The sequence below is a fragment of the Gorilla gorilla genome, chromosome 10 (genome assembly GCF_029281585.2).
Source record: "Gorilla gorilla gorilla isolate KB3781 chromosome 10, NHGRI_mGorGor1-v2.1_pri, whole genome shotgun sequence".
In the NCBI taxonomy this organism is placed as follows: domain Eukaryota; kingdom Metazoa; phylum Chordata; class Mammalia; order Primates; family Hominidae; genus Gorilla; species Gorilla gorilla.
Genome location: NC_073234.2, coordinates 17,109,982 through 17,134,871, shown reverse-complemented (window position 1 = coordinate 17,134,871; position 24,890 = coordinate 17,109,982). Strand labels below are relative to the sequence as shown.

At 48.8% G+C, this 24,890-nt stretch overlaps 1 protein-coding gene and 1 long non-coding RNA gene across 19 annotated transcripts in view; both read right to left on the bottom strand.

Annotated features, from left to right (window-relative positions):
- Positions 1-633: 633 nt before the first annotated feature.
- LOC101151620 (uncharacterized) lies at positions 634-4,301 on the bottom strand. Its single transcript, XR_175883.4, has 2 exons — positions 4,016-4,301; positions 634-2,303 (listed from the first exon to the last, which is right to left on the bottom strand). It is a non-coding gene; the product is annotated as an uncharacterized lncRNA (long non-coding RNA).
- A 4,620-nt stretch (positions 4,302-8,921) lies between these two features.
- The window catches only part of ERC1 (ELKS/RAB6-interacting/CAST family member 1), a 519,708-nt gene continuing 503,739 nt past the window's right edge, over positions 8,922-24,890 (bottom strand). For all 18 annotated transcript variants that reach the window (XM_063694551.1, XM_055357508.2, XM_055357510.2 and 15 more), the window contains one exon: positions 8,922-14,702. In XM_063694551.1, coding sequence (XP_063550621.1) covers positions 14,565-14,702 — 138 coding nt within the window. In that variant the 3' untranslated portion in view covers positions 8,922-14,564. The remainder of the gene's footprint in view (positions 14,703-24,890) is intronic.

Sequence of the window (24,890 nt, the reverse complement as noted above, 5' to 3'; positions counted from 1 at the left end):
AGAGCGGTGCGGGTAGGCCAGGTGCAGGTGAGGCGGGGTGGGTTTGGGTGACGGGGGTGCGGGTGAGGGGGGTGGGGGTGAGGCGGGTTTGGGTGACGGGGGTGTGGGTGACGGGGGCCAGGGTGCCGAGGGAGGGCAGGCGGAGCATTTCTTTCCTTGCTGCCACCTCAGGAAGGGGCGTATTCTGCCAGGGTCAAATGCAAGTACGAGCAGTCACTCCAGCCTGTGTGAGCTGTCTCGAGTCTCTTAATATTAAGGAAGAGGAATTAAGAGGAACTCAGGAAGAGGTAGTTCACGGAATAGAAGCCTGTTTTGCAGATGCTGATATCCAGTCAGGAGTATTTTTAATCACTGTCTACAGAGACACCTACATACACACACGGGTGGGGAATGAACCCAGAGTTTTTAGGTGAAGTCTCTCAGGGCCCACCCCGTGCCACAGACCTTCCTCGGTTGCAGAGATTCTGGGCAAAGCATCCGTGCTCTCATGAGATTATCCTGGGGAGATTTAGAAGAATTTTGTGGCCAGTCCCAAGCTGTGCTGATAATTTTTAACACCTAACGCTACTACCAATACTTTTGTTAATACAGGAAAGACTGGCTGGGCGCGGTGGCTCATCCCCATCTCTACTGAAAAAAAAAAAATACAAAAAATTAGCCGGGCGTGGTGGTGCATGGCTGTGATCTCAGCTACTTGGGAGGCTGAGGCAGGAGAACTGCTTGAACCTGGGAGGCAGAGGTTGCGGTGAGCTGAGATGGCACCATTGCACTCCAGCCTAGGCACCAAGAGCGAAACTCTGTCTCAAAAAATAAAAAAATAAATAAAAAGTAAAATAAATAAAATAAAACAGGAAAGACCAGTGGGTCTCCTGAAGCCATTTGGCCACTGAAGTCTAGGTGGCCAGAGAAAGACCAGCACAGAGCTGCGCCCACCACCAAGGCGCCCTCCCTCCTTCCTTCATCTTCACTGCCTCCCTCAGGCCAAGGAAATCAGAGACGCCAGCTCCACGGAGGGACAGCTTTGTCACATGTAGGATGGGGTGGTCCCTGTCCCGGGTGCCACGAGGTCCTGTCCTTGGCAAGCTTATGTCGGATCGTGGGGATGAGATGCAAGTTCAGTGACGCAGAATCGCAAAAGCCCCTCGTGGTGCAGAAACGTCATCAATTCCAAGCCTTCTGAAGATGAACCGCCGAGGGGGTGACGCTGAGTGGGCGTGGGAGCAGGTGCCTGAGGTGGCAGGGCACTTGCAGGGAGTCGTGGAGCCCAGTCGGGGTGGAGGTGGAGCTGGCTGTTTGCAGTGTGAAAGCTTCTCTGGCTGGTCTGCCACGCTGGGTCCTGTCCCGAGCCCCGTGCTCACTGCGGAGTCGTGTCTTCATTCTGATTCCTGCCCTGGGTGTGGCGCCCTCACAAGCAGGGCTTTCCCATGTGTGTCTTGTGGGAGGCTGACATGGTCCCTGCCCCTGCTGGAGCAGCATCTTGTGTTTGGAGGAGGAAGGGTGCCTCTGGGTGGGGGGTAAGGAACGGGTGTCCTTCGTCGGGGGGACCCACTGGGACTTCCCTCTCTTGCTAGTCTAGCAAGTGGGCAATTCTGGCCAGTTCCCAGTCTTGCAGGGGTCGGCCCTCCCTCCCCTGCCTTGCTCTGGGCCCTTTAGGTGTGAAGGAGGCTCCATTTGCTAAGGAAACAGTGTGAGGAGAGCAGAAGCAGGAACAGCTTAGAGGTCTTGCCAGCTCCTGCGCCACCCTGCTCTGGCCACGGGGTGGGTGGCTGTGTCGGGGCTGTGCCTTCCTCTGCCTCTCCTGGCTGGACGTGTGGGCTCACCCCCACCCTGCCGTCTTCCTCCACTCGATTCCTTCTGGATTAGCTCAGTGTAGCATTACCCCAAAGGCTCTGTCCAAGTTGGCAAGAATCGCACATTGGGCTGTTTGGCTTTTAATAAAGTTTATGATTTAAATCTTGTGCTCTTAACACCTTCTTTGCAAGCCTCAGAGGGAAACAACAATGTTGAAGTTGTTTACTCATTTCCTTCGTCACGTGGAGACCCTCACACTTGGCCAGGGCCCATGTGTGTTAACACAGAGTCAGGTTGTGTGGCTGTACACACACAGACACACACACACACGTGCACACACACACGTGCACTCAGAGGAGCGGAGGAATCTTTGGGAAGACTGGCTGTATTTCAGTACCTGGCAAATTTCCAGAACATCAAATGAGCCCTTAAGCAGGAAGACTCCTCTGCAGAACTAACACCTGCAGTAGATTCTGAGCGTTTGCCTCCTCACCAGAGTCAGTACTGTTTCCCTGGAAGTAAAGAAGGAGACTTCTCAGGCCTCTTGTGTGCCCCTGGGAGGAAATACAAGTTCGAAGCGTACCAGAGGACCTGTGTGGAGATTTCAGCGTAGGGGAGCGAGGAGAGGAGAGGAGGCCGTGGTCGGATCCTCACACGGCTGCTTCCCTCCCTCCCGGCTGCTTGCACTGGAGATGCAGTCAGGCCCGGCACCGAGGCAGCTAAGGCTGCGGCAGACCCTGCTGTCCTGGACCCTGGCCTGGAAACAAGGAATTCCGCAGAGGCAGCAAATGGGATTCCCCTTGACATCAGGTAGCCACCGCGCAGGCTTGCTCTGACCTGTCCCGCCCACAGGGAAAGCTGGGGTCATAACGGATGTCCAGGCTAATATTTCCAGGCCCGACACATCTCCAATGACGTGGGCTAGAACTGTGCCAGCTGCGGAAAAGAAGGTCCTGGAAGACAAAGCCCTGGGAAGCCTGCAAGTCATCAGATCAGCGCCGATCACTTGGCAAGGTCAGCGTGCGCACAGGAATGCTCACTGGGTCTGCAGGGGACCCAAAAGCAGGAACAGACACATGCCCTGCCCTCAAGGGGCTTGCAGTCAGTGAGGGGACAGGAGAAGGAAAGCAGGCTCCTGTTTTGGGTGGGAGGCAATGGAGATCGAAGTGCTTTCTCACCGCGGAGGCTGCCTGGGGACTCTTCAAGGGCCTTTTGTGACATTTAGTCCATGTAGGAGAGTTCAGAGATACCGGAGCCAGGGATGGCTTGCATGCTGCGGCCTGAACCCCATGACGTGACATCCTGGCAAAGGATCCAATGTTGGGCTCCAGTCTGCCTGGGTCCCCTTTGTCACAGTGACTGACAGGCAGGGCAGACAAAGCTCTCATTCAAGAGAACATCCCAGCCAGGTGCTGTTGCTCACGCCTGTAATCCCAGCACTTTGGGAGGCCGAAGCGGATGGATCACCTGAAGTCAGGAGCTCGACATCAGCCTGACCAACATGGTGAAACCCCGTCTCTACTAAAAATACAAAAAATTAGCTGGGCGTGGCGGCAGGCACCTGTAATCCCAGCTACTCGGGAGGCTGGAGCAGGAGAATCGCTTGAACCCGGAAGGCAGAGGTTGCAGTGAGCTGAGGTTGTGCCACTGCACTCCAGCCTGGGTGACAGAACGAGACTCCATCTCAAAAAAAAAAAAAAAAAAGATTAAAAATAAATAAAAAATAAAAAAGAAAATAAAAAAATAAAAATAAAAATAAAAGAGACCATCCCTGCAGGAGGATGACGCGGCCCCAGATGATGAGGCTGGTGGATTAGCATCTGGGCTTTTTTTCCCTCCTCAAGCAGAAACAATCTGATTGTTGGTATCTGACTTCTTGGGGATGGGGTGGGCACCACAGCCCTGCCCGGAGTGGCCTCTCAGGAGGGCAGGCCCAGAGGCCTCTGTGAGGACGGAGGGGTCTTGGAGCAGGGGTAGGGTGAAGAGGCCGGCAACGCCCTCACGTCTCCAGGAGAGCTCCCATTGCAGGCCTCAGTGCTCCCATCTCTAGCTGGTTTCTACACCCGCGGAGGATTTTAGACACAGGAAATGGCCTTGGAATAGGGTCTGGTCAGAGGGGGATGACCTCTATAAGGGTGATGGTCCTGTTTCCAAGATCCTAGGCTTTAGGACAAACGATATGAGGGTTTCCTCACAGCCCCTGGGAATAATGCCACCGACTTACTGCAGACACCACCCAGCAAGTTTTCAAGCAGGAGCCAGCCGGCCAAGGCCGATTGAACGCAACCATGGGTGCCAGGCCCTGCCGTGTGCACGTCGGGCCTCACGCGGTCCCCTAGTCCCTCGCCTACCTGCCTTCATGTTCAAGGCCCACAATCCAGGCCCCACTTTGCCCTGAAATGGAGAGCTGATTCCTTGCCATTCCGCAGGACAAGCATCCTGTCCCCCACTGCCCCGTAGGCCCCACAGAGGCTGTGCTCGGGGAGGAGCGGTGAAGCCGGAGGCAGCCTCCCCTGAGAAGGTCAGTCCCCCTGCAGCCAGCCTCCCCCGATCCCCTGCAGCCAGCCCCATGGGAGTGTCCAGGCGGGACAGTGGGATGAGGAAGGCCAACTGGCTTCCTGCCTAAAGGGCCAGATGGCTCCTCAAAGCTGCCGGGTCATCCTGACATCAGTACTTAGGATAAAAACCAAGAAGAACTTCGGGATGGAGAAATGCGGCACGCCTCCCGTCACCTGGACCTGCCCTGCTCGTCTAGGGTCACTGCCTGTGTCCTGGGGTTTACTGCTGACCTCAAGGCCCAGGCCTGGCTGCTGCGGGAGGTGCGGTGGTGGCCAGGGCGCCGTCGCATGGAAGTCCTCGTTCCTGGGTTGTGTTCCCGGCACGGGAGCGCTGCACAAAGGCAGAGGGAGGAGTCCAGGCACATCAGCCCATTACCTCCTGCACACGGGCCAGGTCCAAGTCAAGATGCAGATACCCACAACCCTGAAGAATAAAATCACAGTAATAAAAAAGTGTAAGCCCAAGACAAACCAAGCAGGAACCATCTTTCGAGCGTGAATTCTTTCCGATGCCAGAGATGGCTTTTTGTTATGGAAGTTTCTCAGACATTCGATGCACTTTTTTTTGCCCACATCTGACTCTCCCTCTTCAAAGCAGCGCGGCTCAAGTTCTTGACTCGCACGAGCAAGGCTGAGCCGACCAAGTGCTGTGGAGACTGAGACCGAGGGGCCGGGAAGGTGCCAAGGTGGCCAAGACAGAACTGAGCGTTAACTTGGGAAGGGAAAGATGAATGTCGCACGCTGGAAGCAGCAGGAGGAGTTGGGAAGAAGAGTGCTTCATGGCTGAACCCAGCCGAAAGCACGGATGTCCCAGGTCACCCTGTAAGCCATTGCCTATGGCAGGGGATGGCTTCTTCTCCAGACGACACGGCAAAGGAATGGTCCCTGTGGACAGGGAGGGCTGGAGTGGCACTACCAAGCCTGCAAACCTCATTCCTGTCCCATCGAGGGCCTGGAGGAGAGAACATTCATAGGGCTTCATCGCCTCATTCCCAGGAAATAAACTGCCCAGAGCCAAACGGAGCCTGAAATCCTGACGTGACTCACATCCACCATAACGGTGACCAAGCCACGCATGTTATTTTCCTCTTTCCTCTGAAACCCCCAGCCACAGTGTGGCCCTGATGCCTCCACCCCTCTGAGGCTGTCAGGGAGTCTGGGGCCAGAGAAAGGTTTGGCAGCAATGGATCCATTCTGAACCCAGGTCCAGTTAAGTTGCTGTATAACTCAGGGCAACTTAATCTTTCATTTCTAGTTTCTCTGCCAGAAAAGCAGGTGAAGGGAGGCAAAATACATACCTCATGTTGAGTAACTGAAGATTGAGTGATGCCCTTTCTAAAGGGCCCACCTGCCTGGATGCGGTAAAAACAATGTCCCATGTCAGCTGGTGCTTTGGCTAACACCTATATCCCAGCACTTAGGGAGGCTGAGGCGGGAAGATTGCCTGAGCTCAGGATTCAAGACCAGTCTGGGCAACATAATGAGACCTCATCTCTACAAGAGTTTAAAAAATTAGTTGGGCGTGGTGGCACACACCTGTTATCCCAGCTCCTCAGGAGGCTGAGGCAGGAGGATCACTTGAGCCCAGGAGGTCGAGGCTGCAGTGAGCTATGATTGCACCGCTACACTCCAGCCTGGGTGACAGAGCCAGATGTGTCTCTCAATGTATCAATAAGAACATCCTCCTTCCCTTAGGGAAGCAGAGTCCCCTCATGTAGCTTGTCTGCACGTGGCCTGGGGAGCCTCCTTCAGGTCACAGGCTGGCAGCTCCAGAATGCATGTGCCCAGGGGTGTTTCCTTTGCTTTTTTATATCAGCCCCTGGGGAGGCTTTTCTTCCTCGGTAGCTGGGGAGGGGTCAGGACCACTGGGGCTGTGAGATCGTGTCTCCCAAGCTGGCCTCCTTCCTAGGGCACTGGGGATTCCCTTTCATGCTGCACCTGCGGCCACGGCCGCGCCTCGTCGCTCTGAAGCCAGGCAGTACGCACGTCCTCTGTCCACACTGGCCACTTGCTGTCCCAGGTGCCCTCCTCGTACTGTCCTACCTCCCTGGTCTTGCTCATCTGTCTTTTTGGCTTCCCTTCACCCCCTTTTCCAGCAAAATCCACCTGTTGAAGTTGTGTGACGAGCACTGCCTGCTCTCGTGCCCCACTGCACTTCACTGGGCTTAGCTGTCCCCAGCAGACTGTCCTCCCCGGGAGGTGGCCACAGCAGTGGGCTGAAGAACACACACTCTGGAGACAGAGTCGGGTGTGAATTCCAGTCTCACCACTAACATGCTGTGTGGCGCTGGGAAGGTCGTGCGTCCACTTTGTGCCTCTCCTGTAAAGTGGGGTAACAGTACCCACCTTGTAGGACTGCTATGAAGGTGAACCGACACCAAACCTGTGCAGTGCTCAGAACTGAAGCTGGCAGGTGGTCCACATGTCACTAGCTTTTATTATTTGTAGCCTGGAGTCTAGAACACAGGGAAGTACAAATTCTGAACGGAGCGCTACGGTGGCCCTTTGTGAATGCAGAGTGCTTGGATCTTCAGAGGAAGAGGCCTGTATGGGCAAGTACAATTGAAGGATGTGAATATTTAACTGATTCAGGAAAAATTCAAACACAAGAATAAGGAGAATGGACTTACAAACCCCATGCACCCAGTTCCCCAGCTTCATAATTACCGACCTCTGGCCCATCTTTTTGTCTCCCCATCCTGCTCCTCGCCCTCGCTCCTCCCCGACAGACATGCTTGATTATTTTTAAGTGAATCACAAATGTTAAGAAAGCAATTTATGCTCTGTAAAGAAAATTTCAAAAAGGAAAAAGATTATCCTACGGCACCTTCGTTATGACCTAGGCTGGGGACAGGGATGAAGGAGGCATTCTTTCAGAGGGGAGGAAGAGGCTGGCCTCAGTCTGCGAGTCTGGGCCCTTTCCAGGACACCTGGGAAGGCTCACAAACCTCACACCAGCGTCCCCCCAGCCCCGGAGCCTATTTATTTTTTTTGAGACAGGGTTTCTCTCTGCACCTCTAGGCTGGAGTGCAGTGGTGTGATCACTGCAGCTCACTGCAGCCTCCATCTCCTGGGCTCAAGTCATCCTCTTGCCTCAGCCTCCAAAGCAGCTGGGACTATAGGCACATGCCACCATGCCCTGCTAAATTTTTAATTTATTGTAACGAGAGAGGTCTCACTATGTTGTCCAGGCTGGTCTCGAACTCCTCGCCTCAAGTGATCTTCCCACCTTGGCCTCCCAAAGTGTTGGGATTAAAGGTTTCAGCTAGAGCACCCAGTCCCTAAGTAGCTCCTAATCATTTTTGAGCCAGCCTGAGATATTCCACCTCAAAAATAAAGTACTAGTTATCTTCTCTCAATTCCGAAAAAAAAAATTAATGGATGGAATTCTTAAAAGTTTTCACATATTTTCTTTAAATCTATTGTCTGTGTCCACTTGCCTGCGACTGGGCGCTGGTAGAATGCAGGGTGAATAAATAGTAAAAAAGATGAACGGGAAACCTTGGAAACAGCTGACCAGTGTAATCTGACAGCTTTCTGTGGACACATTTGCTTGTGGTTGTGATTTTATATTGTGCAGAATAATACATGCTCGGCTAGTAAAATTGTTCCTGCTTCGTATGATGAAAGTACAAGCAACCTCAGCCCTGCGGCCGTGTCCACAGCGCCCTGTCTCCTGGGCACGCTTCCCCTGGCAGAGCTTCCCAACAGCTGCTGTGGCTGCAGAGAGCGAGGCCAGGGTGGGACCTGGGCACTGGGAGGGCCGACCAGGAAGAACGAGTTTGGACTCTCTTGCTACAATTCCCAAGAGCCAACACCCAGCGTGTGGCAGAATTTACACGGGAGAGGGAAGGAATGCAGCGAGCTGGCTTGATTCCTTTCTCGGGTAGACACAGAAGTGTGGCTAAGCAGAAAAGTAATTCTCATAAAAGAAATTCCCCAGAATAATTTCTTATTGAGCATAAAGCCCAAGACAAATCCCAAAGCTGGAAATGACAGCCGCGTCCAAGCACAGGGTTTCTCGGCTCCTTTTACTCATGGCACGCACACTTTCTGCTGACCCAGCCTGCACGCCCCAGAGTCAGTGCATCAGAACGCGCCCTGCTGAAGCTTGAGTCCCAGTCCTGGGCAAAGCCCTCCCTTGGTGGCCGCCCTTCCGGCTCTTCTACCTTGGTACAACAGCAACACCATCCCTCAGCGCTGGGCACCTGCTCTAAGCTCTGGAACAGTGAGACCTGATATGGATAACCTGGCCCGGGGCTGAGGGTAGAAAGAAGGAAAAAGGGAACCGGGAATTGACTTTAAAAGCTGCAAACTCGGAGATCAGGCGGGAAGGGAAAGGAGGCTCACTCCTCCGAGATCACAGCGGGCTGGGGGATGCGGCACCAAGCCCGTCAGGGCTGTGTGGTGACTCCCACACCCACCATAAATCCTGGGACCCCTGGCCCTTGGGCTGCCTGCCATTGGAGTTGGCCTCTTGGGCACTGCAGACCTTGTCCATCTTTTCTAGCATTTGGGGACACACCATGCCTGGATGATCAGCTGGGTGACACTCAAAGAAGGACACAGCACGGTTTTTAAATAACTTTATAATTTCCTGGTGGATTTAGTTTGTGAATAAAAAAGAAAAAATGAACAAAGTGTTTACAATAATTATCAAGGCAAAGTTGAATATAACACAATTTCTTTGTAATGTCATTATCCTGTCAGTAACACAACTCCAGCAGGAACACACACATACAGCTGAAGGCAGCGGGTGCATTTGCATCCCAGACACCACCATGGAGGCTGCTACTGTTACCAAAAGGAACTCAAGCTACAAGGGGGCAGGTGCTCCTCAGCTCCTCCACTAAAGTGCAACACTTCTCTTCTGATGCATCAGGGAGCAGTCACAGGCCCCACTGGACATCCTGCAGTGCCCGGCAGGTGCCCGGGCTAGTCCTGCAATGGGCCAGCAGGCCAGAGTGGGTGGTGCTGCCCTCAGGATGTGTAGCTGCAGTAGATGGATGCAATACTGGCGTGGTGTGGAATGAGGGGCTGGACCCAGAGGGCCTGCTTTGGCCGGGGTGGATTCTCTGGCTTCAGTAGGGTTCACTTCCTTTCCTGACAGTGGCTTCTCTGGGGTCAAGAGAGAGCCTGGGCCTAGGAGATCTGGGGTCTAAAAAAGCTCAAAGGGAAAGAATTGAGGGCCCGAAGCCAGAAGGAACTGACATGGAGGACAGTCTGTCCCACCTGGATTGCAGGCTCCAGGCTGGCCAGTGCTCACCTGTGCTGGGTGGTCACTGGATGAGATAGCACCAACTGGGCAGGAGAGGTCCTGTGGCCTGCCGGGCAGGGGCTTCAGGGTCAAGCCCAGGTTACCGTGCAGTATTAGGCACACTGAGCTAGAACCCACGTGGGGTGAGGGTGGTTATGGGGTCACAAACTGTGAAACCTCTACCCAGAGGTCCTGAACATGTATAGGAAAATCCTGGCACAACTGCGAGGCTCTGAGCCCCAGATTCTCGTTCCTTTTGCTTGGCAGGTGTCTCTTGCCCAGGCAGGCACTACCCTAAGTGTGCTCCATGCTTCCTAAGCCGCCAGCCCAGGGCCACCTATGCCAGCCTGGGAGGAGGGGAGTGTGGCTGCCCCATAGCTTGAATTCCTTTATTAACAAGATATTGGTTTGCATTTTTAAAACACAGCTCTTTAATTTTTCATTTCTACAACTACGTTTTAATCTTTTAATAATCTCAACAACAGACACAATGTAACCGCCCCAATTCTCTGAATCACACAGACAATATCGACAAGCAGAGAAAGAAGAGAGGAGGTGGGATGGGACAAAAACCCGCTCCCCCAAATCAATCCCTAAAACCACTTCTCCCCCAAGAGTCAGGAGAAGCACCTACAACAGGGTCACAGCACTTGCCAAACACATTGGAAAAAATCAGGAGACAGCTGGTTACAGTTTTGACACTAAAAAGTCTGGAGACGGTTTTTGCTGAAGAAGAGTAGGTAAAGACAGCCATTTTGTTCAGAAGGATTTCCCTGTAATGTATGTCTTTTCTTGCCTAATTCTTCCCTAATTTGCATGGGGGAAACTCCAGATCCTCTTTAAGACATTCCTTTGAGTGGTTCGCGTCCCCTCCTGAGCAGCCCAGGGCTGGCAGTGATGGACGGGCGGCCTCACTCTGCGGAGGGTGCCTGCTGCATTGCAGTCTCTTCTCATCCTTCCTCCTCAGTTCCGAACCCAGCCAGGTGAAGAGGAGGCCAGCAGCAGATGTTAAATTACTGGTATTTGCTGACATGGGGTCCGCTGGGCTTGAGAAATGCCATGTGGTGTCACACTCCACGCAGTGAGGTCTTCTCTGCTTGGCTCTTTCCTCAAAGACTCTGAGGGTCTTGACACCGGGCCTACACTCAAGTAACATGGTCAACAGGAGGGCGGGATGGTTCTGGGAGGAACAGGACTCTGGCAGCAAATCCAAATGCCAGTGGATGGGTGGCTCAGAAACATTTATATTTTGGGGTGACACATGATGGTTTCCTCACAACCCTGACCCTCAATAGTGGAGGGATTAGTTCAGCAGGTGGCTAAGACCGTGTCTGTGATGACTTCGCCTTCCTCTTCTCTCACTCTGGGGGTGGGTGAGCCCGCAAGTTCCTCATGGAAAACCAGACTTCAATGGACAGAAATCGAGGGGCAAGTCACAATGCCCTTCTTGACACTGAAGGCGGCCTTGGGTCCAGTCTGCTTTACAAGTTATTTCTCAAACCCAAGTGTGAGGAAGTCTGAGAGCCACAGGTAGATCTTTAGATTGTAAAGTGCAAGGACAAAGGTTAAAAGGTTAGAGCTGAGATGAATTTGGTGATTCCCATCCATATATATATATATATATATATATATATTTTTTTTTTTTTTAAATGGAGTCTCTGTCACCCAGGCTGGAGTGCAGTGACACGATCTCGGCTCACCGCAGCCTCTGCCTCCCAGGCTCAAGCGATTCTCCTGCCTCCCGAGTAGCTGGGATTACAGGCGTACGCCACCACGCCTGGCTAATTTTGTATTTTTAGTAGAGTCGGGGTTTTTACCATCTTGGCCAGGCTGGTCTCGAACTCCTGATCTCAGGTGATCCGCCTGCCTCAGCCTCCCAGAGTGCTGGGATTCCAGGCGTGAGCCACTGTGGCCGGCCCCATCCACATTTCCTAAACATGTTAAAGCCCGTTCAAAATTTTTCCATTTCAAATGGTATCAAAGTCCTTGCAAATCTCAACTGAGAGACCTCATCAATGATTCAATGAGTACCGGGGGTTAGAGGTATATGAAAAGATGAGAAGCTCACACTGTGCTTCTTCAGTTACAAAACCCCATTGGGATCGCACCCACTTTTCTTCTTGCCCTCTTTATGGTGACATTGATTTGGGGTGCAGATCTTTAGGTGCTAAAGGGCAACTAGACTTGCCGATGGAGGGGTTTGGGGAAAATTAAGGGCAACCTGCACTGAGTTTTCAAGGCTATATAACTTCAGTAGCAGTTGTATGACCATATGAAACCATGACCACTAGGAGAGGGGCATGGAATGACAAGTCCTAGTGTGATGGGAGTGGGACAGTTGGTTAAGTGTTGGTTCAATGATCTAGACTCAATGAGATACTCTGAAAGCTACAAACTGCATCCACTCTGCCCTACAGCACAAAGGCAGGCCATGTTTATTATTGAACTCTTAGCCAGTCTCCAGTGCCCAAGAACGGTCAAGAAGATTCCTTGCTGTTCATAGAGACCAGACAGATGATATCTGTCCCAGAAATTTTCCTTCTCAGAAGCACTGTCACAGAGGGCTTCCTTCCATCAGTTTTTCTGGAAAGGAAGTGATGGAGAATGCTGAGATGAAGAGGAGAGTCACACACCCAGTGGCTGAGAGTGGCAGGTGCTGCACCTGATGAGAAAGTCCACGTGGGTGGGATCTGGGGCACCTGCTTGGAGAGAGCAGCTGGCCAGTGCCCGTGCCAAAGCACTTGTTTAGGCACGGCCTCGCCTGCTGTCTTGGTTCCACTGTGGCCCCGTGAAGGCTGTTATCACACCCCAGTTCTTTACATTATGGTGGATAAAGCGAGATGCTAACACTCCTGCCTTTCAGTGCTGGGAGCTTTCTACGTGGTTTATGGGCACTGCAATGAACAGAATTGAGGTAACTGACCACAAACGACCACCACTTACTATCTAACCCCTGCACCCCTCTCTGGCCAGCCTGGCTATCAGGAAGCATCTCAGTAAGAGGTTTATGAGCAGAGTCCATTTAACCTTCGATAAGAAACGCTCCACAGTTTCCTCTCACAGGGAGAGGGATTGTTTCACAGCAGGGAGTAGGGGGAGCTGGAAATCTGACCATGTCAGTTAATGGGACAGTCAAGGGCTGGTGGTGGGGAAGTTCCTGGACTGATGGGGCTGTGCTGACTCTACAGACTTTAAATTCTCTGAGTAAGTGGGGAAGGAGAGGAGAAAATGCAAAACAAAAACATTGAGTCCAGCAACTCTTATCAGGAGATGTGAGTGTCTGCTGGGTTCTGGTGGTAGAGGTGGTCAAAGAACTAGATTTGGGTTAAGTTCCTGCCTAATTATTTACGACTGCTGTTGTCTACGCTACGTCCTTAACAACGCCAATACCTTCATTGATTTGCAGTCTTGGGGTCAGCTTTCTGATTTGCAACATGAAGCTGGCTGAATTCCACGAGGTACATGCAGATGTCAGGAAATGGCCACCCACAAGTAGATACTCAGAGCCTCTCTAAGGGCAATAACAAACAGCAAAAATCCAGAATCATCAGATGGAATCCTACAGGCAAGCGGGTGACTGAGCCCCCCTAAACTCACGAATTCCATTAGGGAACTTTTCTAGAAAACACACCTTTTCTTAAGATCGGGGAGGGGAAGGACATGCTATTTACTGCTTTGACTCCAGCAGGTATGTCTCACAGAATCCACTACATCTCTCCCTCACTGAGAAGTGGCCTTTTCAAGGATGGATGACTTGCACACAGTAGGCATTTCATAAATATTCTATGAATGAAATAACCGAGGAAGGAATGTGTGCAGGAGGAAAAACCTTCATTTATGCTAGAAGAAGGTTCCAGGCAACGCACGAGGCTGAGGTTCAGAGAAGACGAGTCAAGGGCAAAGCTAGCAGGGTGAGTGAGGGATCACAACTTCAGCAGCCACTGGGCTGCCGGAGCTCAGGACACGGGTGCTGGCAAGGCAGGCAGCCTCTTGGAGGTGTTCAGGGGAAACCAGCCCAAGAGGAACGGGCATCTGTTACTGGGGCAAAGCTGCAGGCGGGGACAACAGGGTCTCATATGTCAACTTTGTATGTTCTCTTTTTAATTTTTTGTAGAGACAGGGTCACGCTATGTTGCCCTGGCTGGTGCTCTTTCAACCTCACATGTTCTTCAATTAGAGATATTTGATCTAACACCTCAGTATGATAACGTCAACAGTCTCAAACGGGAGAGACTGGTGGAGAACACCTCACACCATCTTCTTGTTAACTGGCCAAGGAACAGAGTGAGGAAGGCTGGGACAGACAGGCAGGGCTGGGGGAAGACTCAGACCTGGGGAGAATGAGTGCTCCCAAGCCATCGTGAGGCCTGCTCACACCTCCCCGGTACAAAGCATCTCATGTGTAAAAGTAAGCAGAAGAGACAGTAAAAAGAAGAGTCGATTTTCTCTTCCCTTCCCCCCTTCTCTTTTTCTAATCTTTTTGAGATTGTTTTTTACCCTTTTAGGAGAAAGCACCTATTGTGATATTAGAACACTCAGCTCTGGTCCATTGGAGGCATCCTCTCAGCCTGTTGAACTCCAAGTCCATTCCTGGTTTCATTCTCATGTCAGAGGACAGGAGGTGAGAGGCTCCTCTGCTCCATGGCTCTCTGTCAGGGCAGAGCCACCAGCTCCCACAGTTCTCCACTGCTGATGACCAGGTGGCAGTTCTTCAGAGAGATTCGACCTTTTATCTACCTTGGACATCAAGAAGGTTAGTGTAGAGACCACATCCAAAGCAGAAAGGCAGAGTAAGATGGCAGATGTAGAAACGGTGCTGGAATCACACTTCTTCAAGTGAGCAAGTTGGGATGAAGTTTGTAGTGTTTGGTGCCAAGAAGGTTCTGGGCACCTGTTCCTCGTAGTTCTCCTTTCTTGGCTCCTGGGTTGACTACCTCAGGCTTCCCCATAAAGCAGGGTCAAGAGGACTCTTCCAGGGCATTGACCACTTGCTCTAGGATGTCGGGACAATGGTCTGCTATCTGCTGAAGAATGGCGTTGGCAAACTCCTGCAGTTCTGCATTGTCCCGTTCACCTTTCTCTAACTCATCCTGAAGCTGAAAGGGAAAGGAGATGGATTTCAGATACAACAATCCCATTTGCACTGAGATAAGAATTATTTTTCATCAATAAATGACAAAGGCACTCTCTATGTGAAGTCTCTCTGCATCAAAATTAACCATAAGAAAAGTGTAAAAGCAAATATCAAATGCGTCTTCATGAAAGTGAGGCCCAAAAAGTTAGTCACTGGTTCTAGGCCGAAAGCTGATCATTTTTGCAGAGATGTGACTTCAGCCCTGGCCTCTCACTGTAAACAGAACGTTCTTTCCACCAAGTCACAGGCTCATGAACGTGCATGAGAGCAGGAGAGAGGGGCATGGTGATCTCAGAGAGGATCCTAACCTTGTGGAGCGACCCTCGCCCTAAGGGAACTTAGAATGTAAAGGACTTCTCCATTTGCCGTGTATCGCTTTCATTCGGTACATTAGCCTACCCACCTGAGGCCTGCTAATTTAGCTGAAGAGATTACTTTGAGAAACACAAGATAATCCCTTTGCTTAGAAATAAGTATATTTCTAACTTCCTGTTGTTTTTAACAACCTCTTTCACATTCCTTCAAGCATTTTAACCAACATTTATTGAGCGCTACTCTGTGCTGGGTGCTGAAGCTGAAGGGATTTGGTCCTTGTCCTGAAGACCCATTTAGGTTAATGGAGACAAGCACGTAAACAGATAAACGACCACCCAGCAGCGTGAGGCCGCAGCTGAGGCTTGAGCATGTGCTGTGGCAGCCCTAAGAGTGTCTGCTCACCCTGAGTCTCAGGAAATGTTACTAAAGAGGCATGGGGTCTGGATCTTCACAGCTGACTAGAGTCTGTCTGGGAGACCAAAGACAAAGGAGGCTTAGCGCAGAACAAATGCTGATGCGTGGGGCTGGGACAGGCCTGGCCCAGATCTTGCGAAAAGGGAAGCCTCAGGATGGCAGGAATGTAAGGCACAGGGAGTGGGTGGAGAATGACAGGAAATGGAGCTGAAAACACACGCGAGGGCCAGACTGAGCACGTGAAGTGAGGGCGTTCCAGTGTGATCTGCCTAGAAACCAAACCACAACCACAGAAAAGGAGTCCACGCAGTTTTAAATGGTACAGTGACATGAGCATCGCCACTTTCTCAGACTGAGCAGAAGGAAGAGTCCACCAAGGGCAGCTCCTGCTCCCAGTCCAGGTGGGGGTTAGGCAGGGCTGATGCAAGGGAGGGTCAGGGACGTGGAAAGGAACACACAGGTCTGAGCCTCTTCAAAAGGCAGGACTAAAAGGAGGAGGTGTTAAGTGAGGGAGAACTGGAGAATCATTTCTGACAATTCTAGCTGGGGATATTGGACAAATAAGACCAAGAACGAAGGAGACAGCAGGTTTTAGGAAAGAAAGGAGGAAAATTAAAAATGGAATATAAAGTCTAGTTAAGAGCATAGGCTCTGGAGTTAGGCTGCCTGGGTTTCAAGGTCAGTTCTGCCAATCAGTTCATCTGACCTTGATTTGTCTGAGTCTCAGTTTCCTCATCTGTAAAATGAGGCAATAATAACCATGTCAGGCCAATGTTTTAAATTTTAATTTTTTGGAGAGATGGGAGTCTATATTGCCTACGCTTGTCTTGAACGCCCGGGCTCAAGTAATCCTGCCTCTGCCTCGGCCTCCCAAAGTGCTTACAGTTGTGAGCTCCTGTGCCCTACCTTATAGGGCTGTTTTAAGGATTTAATGAGATAGTCATATAAAGTGCTTGACAAATATTAGGTGTTCTAACTGTTACTAAATGGGAAAGATCACCCAGCAAGAGCATATAGATTAAAAAGCAAAAAGGGAGCTGTGTACAGTGGTGCATGCCTGTAATCCCAGCTACTTGGGAGGCTGAGGGTGGGGGAATCGCTTGAGCCCAGGAGTTTGAGTCCAGCCTGGGCAAGGTAGTGAGACCCCATCTATCTTTCTTTTCTCTCTTTTTTTTTTTTTTTTTTTTTGAGACGTGAGTCTCGCTCTGTCACCCAGGCTGGAGTGCAGTGGCGCGATCTCAGCTCACTGCAACCTCCGCCTCCCAGGTTCATGCCATTCTCCTGTCTCAGCCTTCTGAGTACCTGGAACTACAGGCGCCTGCTACCACGCCCAGCTAATTTTTTATATTTTTAGTAGAGATGGGGCTTCACCGTGTTAGCTAGAATGGTCTCGATCTCCTGACCTTGTGATCCGCCCGCCTCGGCCTCCCAAAGTGTTGGGATTACAGGCCTGAGTCACCGCGCCTGGCCTTTTTCTCTTTCCTTTCTTTTCTTTTCTTTCTTTCTCTCTCTCTCTTTCTTGTTTCTTTTCTTTCCTTCTTTTCTTCCTTCCTCCCTCCCTCCCTCCTTGCCTCCTACCCTTCTCCTCTCTCTCTCTTTCTATTAATTTGAGACAGGGTCTCCCTCTGTTGTCTGGGTGGAGTGCAATGGTTTGATCAAGCTCACTGTGGCCTTGACCTCCTGAGCTCATGTGATCTTCCTGCTGCAGCCTCTTAAGTAGCTGGGATTACAGATGTGTACCACCGTGCCTGGCTAATTTTTCTATTTCTCTTTTCTTTTCTTTTTTTTTTTTTTTAGAGGTGCGGTCTAACTATGTTGCCCAGGCTGGTCTTGAACTCCTGGCCTCAAGTGATCCTCCTGCCTCGGCCTCCTAAAATGTTGAGATTACAGGTGTGAGCCACCACACCCAGCTGAGATTCCATCTTAAAACAGGCAAAAAACAAAAACAAACAAAAAAAAACTAGATGCTTGGCACCATAAGACAGGGCAAGAAAAAGAAAAGAAAGAATCTAGATGCTCTGAGTCAAGAATTAGCACAGTGCTTCTGAAATATATCGAAGAGTTAAGAATAGACCTAGCGATCTTCTTTCTGCTAAATGGTGACTAAAAGACTGGGACACTGAGGGGCCAGATTTAGGCCACGCTGCCTTGGTGCATCCCAAACTCTGGCTGTGTCACATGAGTAAGAATCTCTTCAACGGGGAAAGCTAGGAGGCTGGGTACCTTGTAAATACAGCTGCAGAGAAAACAACCCAGGAATGCTGCTAAGTGAAAAGGCTACAAACTCTAAAGTCTCAGCAGAACTGACATCAACCAAGCTACAGAAAAGGTTATGGGGTGATGCTGCTTCAGTAGCTTGATTCCAGCTCGATCCTTCCCAGGAATATTCCAGACAATTCTAGTTTATATTCTGAGCCAGGTAACTCTTCTTCAGTCTCTACAAGTCACTTATTTATTTCCCATGAAATAGTCTTTATTCTAATTGGGCTTCTGTTATGTTAAGTAGATAATCATGAAGTTACTGAACGATATAATTTAGTTTAAGAACATTTTTTTCAGGGGTTTTCCGCAATTTAAAAAGTGCTTCACAGCCGGGAGTGATTTCACAGCTGGGTGCGGTGGCTCACGCCTGTAAACCCAGCACTTTGGGAGGCCGAGGTGGGCGGATCCCTTGAGGCCAGGAGTTCAAAACCAGCCTGGCCAAACGGCAAAACCCCCTCTCTACTAAAAATACAAAAAATAGCCGGGCGTGGTGGCACGTGCCTGTACTCCCAGCTACTCGGGAGGCTGAGGCAGGAGAACTGCATGAACCTGGGAGGCGGAGGTTGCAGTGAGCCGAGATCGTGCCACGGTACTCCAGCCTGGGCGACGGAGCGAGACTCTATCTCAAAAATAAAATAAAATAAAATAAAACAAAGTAAAAAGTGCTTCACAAATATTGTAAAAACTTTGGAAAATAAAGAAAAAAACCAAGAAAAAAATCACCTAGAATATCACCATCATCTAGAGATAACCACTGCTATATATTTTATCATGCATTACTTGAGGCTTTATGTATGTGTGTATTTGTGTGTATAACACATTTCCAAACAAATCCTAAAGGTTCTTTTTGGAATTTGATAATGGATTCTAACATTTATCCTGAAGTATAAATATAGAGAAGAGTCAAGAAAATATTTTAAAGGAAGAAGAGTGATACTAAGACTTGCTTTACCAAACAAAACATGCCATAAAAGTACAATAATTAGAAGAGTCTTGGGTTGATACCATTAAATGACTGGGATTTAGGATATGACCAGGAAGCGTATGAAGTCAGTGAACTGTATGGGGCCAACTGGGCCCATTTATGGTTGTATTCTTGCTTATACCATACCAAACTGGTTAAAGATGTATATTTAAAACCTATGCTGTGAAAATACTGAAAGTAAATTTAAGAGCATATTTTTTATAATCTTGGGATGGGAGACAGAAAAGTATTTTTAGCTTTATTTTGGAGAGGAGGGTAACTGCTTTTAAATTCAGAAGTCATAAAGGAATAAAAGGGTAAGTTGGACTATTTAGAAATTTAAAATGTCTGTATGGAGACAGAAGAGCTATAAATTTAATTAAAGTACAAATGACGGCTTGAAAAACATAATAAACACAAAACAAAAAGACAAAGGATTGACATCAATGTATTATGAAGTGGTACTATAAGCCTAAAAACCTATAAGCTAATAGAAAAACAGGCAGAGAATATGAACAAAAAACTCACAGAAGAAATACAAATGGCTAACAAGCACAAAAATAATACCCAACTTCATTAATAATTAAATAATGGCCAGGCGCAGTGGCTCACGCCTGTAATCCCAGCACTTTAGGAGGCCAAGGTGGGCAGATCACAAGGTCAGGAGTTCAAGACCAGCCTGGCCAATATGGTGAAACTCTGTCTCTACTAAAAATACAAAAACTAGCCAGGCGTGGTGGCGGGCGCCTATAATCCCAGCTACTTGGGTGGCTGAGGCAGAAGAATTGCTTGAATCCAGGAGGTGGAGGTTGCAGTGGGCCAAGATCACATCACTGCATTCCAGCCCCGGTGACAAAGTGAGACTCTGTCTCAAAAAAAAAAAAAAAAAAAAAAGAAATATAAAGTTGACCAGGTGTGGGGACTCACACCTGTAATCCCAGCACTTTGGGAGGCTGAGGCAGGCAGATCACTTGAGCCCAGGAGTTCAAGACCAGCCTGGGCAACACAGCAAGACCCCATCTCTACAAAAAATTAAAATAAAAAAATTAGTCAGGTGTGGTTGTGCGTGCCTCTAGTTCTAGCCGCTCTGGAAGCTAAGGTGGGAGGAACTCTTGAGCCCAGGAGGTTGAGGCTGCAATGAGCTATATGATTGCATTGCTGCACTCTAGCCTGCGCAACACAGCGAGACCCTGTCTCAAAAAAAGAAAAACAAGACCCAGCACGGTGGCTCACACCTGTAATCCCAGCACTTTGGGAGGCTGAGGCGGCAGGCGGATCACGAGGTCAGGAGTTCGAGACCAGCCTGACTAGCATGGTGAAACCCCATCTCTACTAAAAAAAATACAAAAAATTAGCCGGGCATGGTGGCGGCACCTGTAGTCCCAGCTACTCAGGAGGCTGAGGCAGGAGAATTGCTTGAGCCCGGGAGCCGGAGCTTACAGTGAGCCGAGATCACACCACTGCACTCTAGCCTGGGCAACAGAGCAAGACTCCATCTCAAAAAAAAAAAAAAAAAAGGAATAGAAAAACTCAAAACAAACAAACAAACAAGAAATATAAACTACAGAGTTGGCTAGGGCATGGGAAGTGGGAACAGCAGAGCAATGACCTGTGGGACAATTGTAGGGAGGTGAGCAATTTGGTCTCATCAGCCAAATTTAATTGTATATGTCCTTTGACCAAATAATTCTACTTTTAGAGTATGTTCAACAGAAACACCAGTAAGAAATTTAAGAATGTATGTACAAGTATGTTTACTAAGGCAACTTGTAGGAACAAAGAATTTTTTTTTTTTTTTTTTGAGACAGAGTCTCGCTCTGTCACCAGGCTGGAGTGCAGTGGTGCGATCTCGGCTCACTGCAAGCTCCACATCCCAGGTTCACACCATCCTCCTGCCTCAGCCTCCCGAGTAGCTGGGACTACAGGCGCCTGCTACCACGCTCGGCTAATTTTTTGTATTTTTAGTAGAGATGGGGTTTCACCATGTTAGCCAGGAAGGTCTTGATCTCCTGACCTTGTGATCCGCCCGCCTCAGCCTCCCAAAGTGCTGGGATTACAGGCGTGAGCTACCACGCCCGGCTGGAACAAAGATTTTTTAAAGACCTCACTGAAGCTGGGCGCAGCGGCTCATGCCTATAATCCCAGCACTTTGAGAGGCCGAGGCAGGCGGATCACGTGAGGTCAGGAGTTTGAGGCCAGCCTGGCCAACATGGTGAAACCCCGTCTCTACTAAAAATAAAAAAAAAATCGGTCACATGTGGTGGTGAGTGCCCGTAGTCCCAGGTACTCAGGAGGCTAAGGCACAATAAAAGCTTGAACCCCAGAGGCAGAGGTTGCAATAAGGTGAGATTGCGCCACTGCACTCCAGCCTGGGTGACAGAGCAAGACTCTGTCTCCAAAAAAAAAAAAAAAAAAAGCTCTCAGTGGATGGAAGGAGTTTTGATTTTACTTTTACTTTACATACTTCTGTACTGTTTATAGCACAAGCAACATCAATTTTGCAATAAGAAATATACCAAAATATATAACATAAATACCTTTTAAAACTGTATATACTTTTAAAGGCATAATTCTGGTACTCTACGACCTTAAGGAGGGAAAAATTGAAGTGTATAAAATATCCACTCAAAAAGTATTAACCAACTGGCCAATAAAAAGGAACGAAGTTCTGACACGTGACATTATGTAAAGCTACACTATGTAAAGTATATAAAAACATTACGTTAAATGAAAGAAGCCGGTCTCAACAGACCACGTCTTGTATGATTCTATTCTTTTTTTATTTTTGAGACAGGGTCTCATTCTGTTGCTCAGTGGAGTGCAGTGTCAGGATCTCAGCTCACTGCAACCTCCACCTCCCAGACTCAAGTGATCCTCCTGCCTTAGCCTCCCAAGTAGCTGGGATTATATGCACATGCCACTACACCTGGCTAATTTTTGTATTTTTTTGTAGAGATGGGGTTTTGCCATGTTGCCCAGGCTAGTCTCGAACTCCTGGGCTCAAGCGATCTGCCCACCTTGGTCTCCCAAAGTGTTGGGATTACAGGCGTGAGCCACCATGCCCAGCCTGATTCCATTCTTGATGAAATTCCAGAGTAGCCAAATCCAGAGTTGGGAAGTAAGAGTAGCAGCTGCTTGGGGCTGGGGTAGGATGGGGTGATTGGCAGTGACTGCTAATAGGTGGGGGCTTCCCTTTGGGGTGACAAAAATGTTCAAAAATTGACTATGGTGATGGCTGCACAACTCTGAGAACACACTGAATCTACTGAATTATGTACTTGCAATGGGTGAGTTGTATGTATGTAAATTATATCTCAGTAAAACTATAAAAAAATTGGCCAGGCGCAGTGGCTCATGCCTGTAATCCCAGCACTTTGGGAGGCCGAGGCGGGTGGATCACTTGAGATCAGGAGTTCGAGACCAGCCTACCCAACATGGTGAAACCCCGTCTACCAAAAATACAAAAAAATTAGCCGGGCGTGGTGGTAGGTGCCTGTAATCCCAGCTACTCAGGAGGCTGAGGCAGAAGAATCACTTGGACCCAGGAGGCGGGTGTTACAGTAAGCCGAGATCGCGCCACTGCACTCCAGCCTGGGAGACAAGAGCGAAACTCCATCTCAAACAAACAAAAAAAACACCAACAAAAAACTCTTTAAAAAATTGACTGAGTGCTCTATGCAAAACACTGTGTAGTAACTGCAACAAATAGGTAGAGATAAAATGCTACTGCCTTCAGTAGTTTGGACAGAAAGGAAGGCAGGGTTGGGGGGGCGGGTATTTTCTTGAGAGCAGGGGACAGAAAATGGTCAGTTCAAATGGAAACACAGTATGAGGTGAGGCACAAAGGAGGAAAGGCACTGGGCTGCTCACTGCAATTCTGGAGCACAGGAATCGCCGGATCTTGATGGAAGCGATTCCAGCTCTTCAAGAGAGACAAAGGTCTCCGGGCTGGCCAGACACAGGCATCACTCCTCAGCAGACCCCCATTCCATTACACAGTTTCAGCGAGGCCACACCTAAGGGCACTGTGTTCCGTTTCAGACACCTCATTACCAGAAAAATGGAGACAAACTGGAGTAAGTTCAAAGAAAAATGGCAGCATGACTAAGAAGCTGAAAGAATCATTTTATGGGCAGGATTAGAAAAACTAAACATGGAGACCCAAACTAAGTAAAAACAAAGGGCAGGGAAATGTGATTATTACCTACACATGCCAGGAGGGTGTAAACAAGAAGGGGGACAGTGATTTAGCGCTGGAGGAGGAAGTATAACAAGAAATGGTGGAATAAGATTAAGGAGAAAAAAAACCAGAGGCAGACTACAAGGCTACGCTTTTTCCAGGGTCTAATGTATGCTATGCCTGGGAAAAGGTGTTTAAAAATAGAGGGAATCACAGAATTGAAAAGTTTAGAGAAGGAAGTGTTCCTTCACTAGCTGGAGTTGCTTTCCATCTGGTAGGCCTTTCTCTGTTCTCCAGGGATTAGGCATGGTTCAAATTTTATCTGAAAGCAGTATTACATGTGGGCACAGCTGAGCAGGGAGAGATTTCACTGGCGCTTGATCCATTCTATTTTTTCTTGGCTTGAAAGAATCTCAAGGATCAACTTCTCTTGTGTAACTCTGATTACCTTTAAAATGCGATTTTTATTTTGTTGACTTTGATTGTAAAGCTTTAGTCATTCTGAAGTCAAAGGAGTACAGGCATGTGTTGTTAAAACTTTTAGATTGCTTAGGAAAGAGAGGCGATGTGAAGAAAGCAAACTAAAAACTTAGATCAATGTGTTATACAGCACAGGTGTGAAAACAAAACCTGAAATGGATTAGTACCTCCTTATACTAAAATACGGCGGCGCCCCCTTGTCCATGGTTTCCCTTTCCACGGTTTCAATTACCCTCAGTCAACTGCGATCTGGAAATATTAAATGGAAAATTCCAGAAATAAATAATTCATAAGTTTTACAGTGCATGCTGTTCCAAGTATTGTTATAACTGTCCTATTTTATTACTAATCTCTTACTGTGCCTAATTTATAAACTAGACTTTATCTCAGGTATATATGTATAGAAGAAAACAGCATCTATAGGCTTCAGTACCATCTACAGTTTCAGCATCCACTGGGGAGCTTGCAACAGACCGCCCAGAGTAAGGGGGACGTCTGGGGGCCGTCTGCATTTCTTTACCATGAGCATCACATGAAAAAAGGCAGTTTTTCCGTGGCTTTGGGATGCAATGGATTCTGTGGATAAGTTGGGAAAGATGTATTTTAGTGTCTGAAACTTCCCCTAACAGGTATTACTCGAGATATTCTTGCTCTCTTCAACCCCCTGCCCGCTACCCACACCCCTCCCACACCTGCTTATCTTCCTCACCTCCTCTTCAAGGCAGGCCCCTTTAGGCTTAAAACCAGAAAAGAATTTCCCAGAGAGTACAAATTAAATTGTGACTTAATGAAGGTGCTCATTACATTCTAGTTACAATGAATTGATTCCTTTTCCCCTTCCTTTTATTGCCTTGTTAAGACTACAAATCCAAACGCAGTAATGTAAGGAGTAATCCAATGAGATTTTCCACTTCCCATTCTCCATTTTCTAATACTGGCAAGTAATCCCACCACTGCAACTATTACAGTGAAAAATACTGGCTTCTTGGTTACTTTCTTAAAAACACCATAATTACGGGCAGCACTGAAGTTTACCCAATCAGCTCCCTAGATGTGCAGATGCCATCTTCTGTGCATGTGCTGAAAACCTTGTATCTAAAAACAAACAATAACAAAACATCGAAAAACACTTCCAGAGTAAACCAACTTTCACCAAACTGCAAAACAAGTTTGCTCCCATGAATTCTGCCAGCCCTTTCTATAACTTAAGCACGAAGTCTCGTATCTCAGCACCTTAGTTTCCTCCATATATAGCATTTCTACTACAAAATATTCCTCAAGCCTCCTGGGCACTGCAAGATTTTATTTAAAAAAAAAAAAAAAAGCCCCTTTCCAGCAAACCTTACTTTAACTCAGATACTCTGGGGGAAAGGACTGTTGGAATGACACATGTACAAGTATACACCTTCGGTAGAGAAAATGGAACATGCTTTGTTAAAACAACATGTGCTGTATTCCAGGGGCTTAGAGGTGTGGATGAGGACAGGCGTGAGGGCAGCAAGGCTTGCTGCTGCTCTCAGTGCAGAGGGCACGGC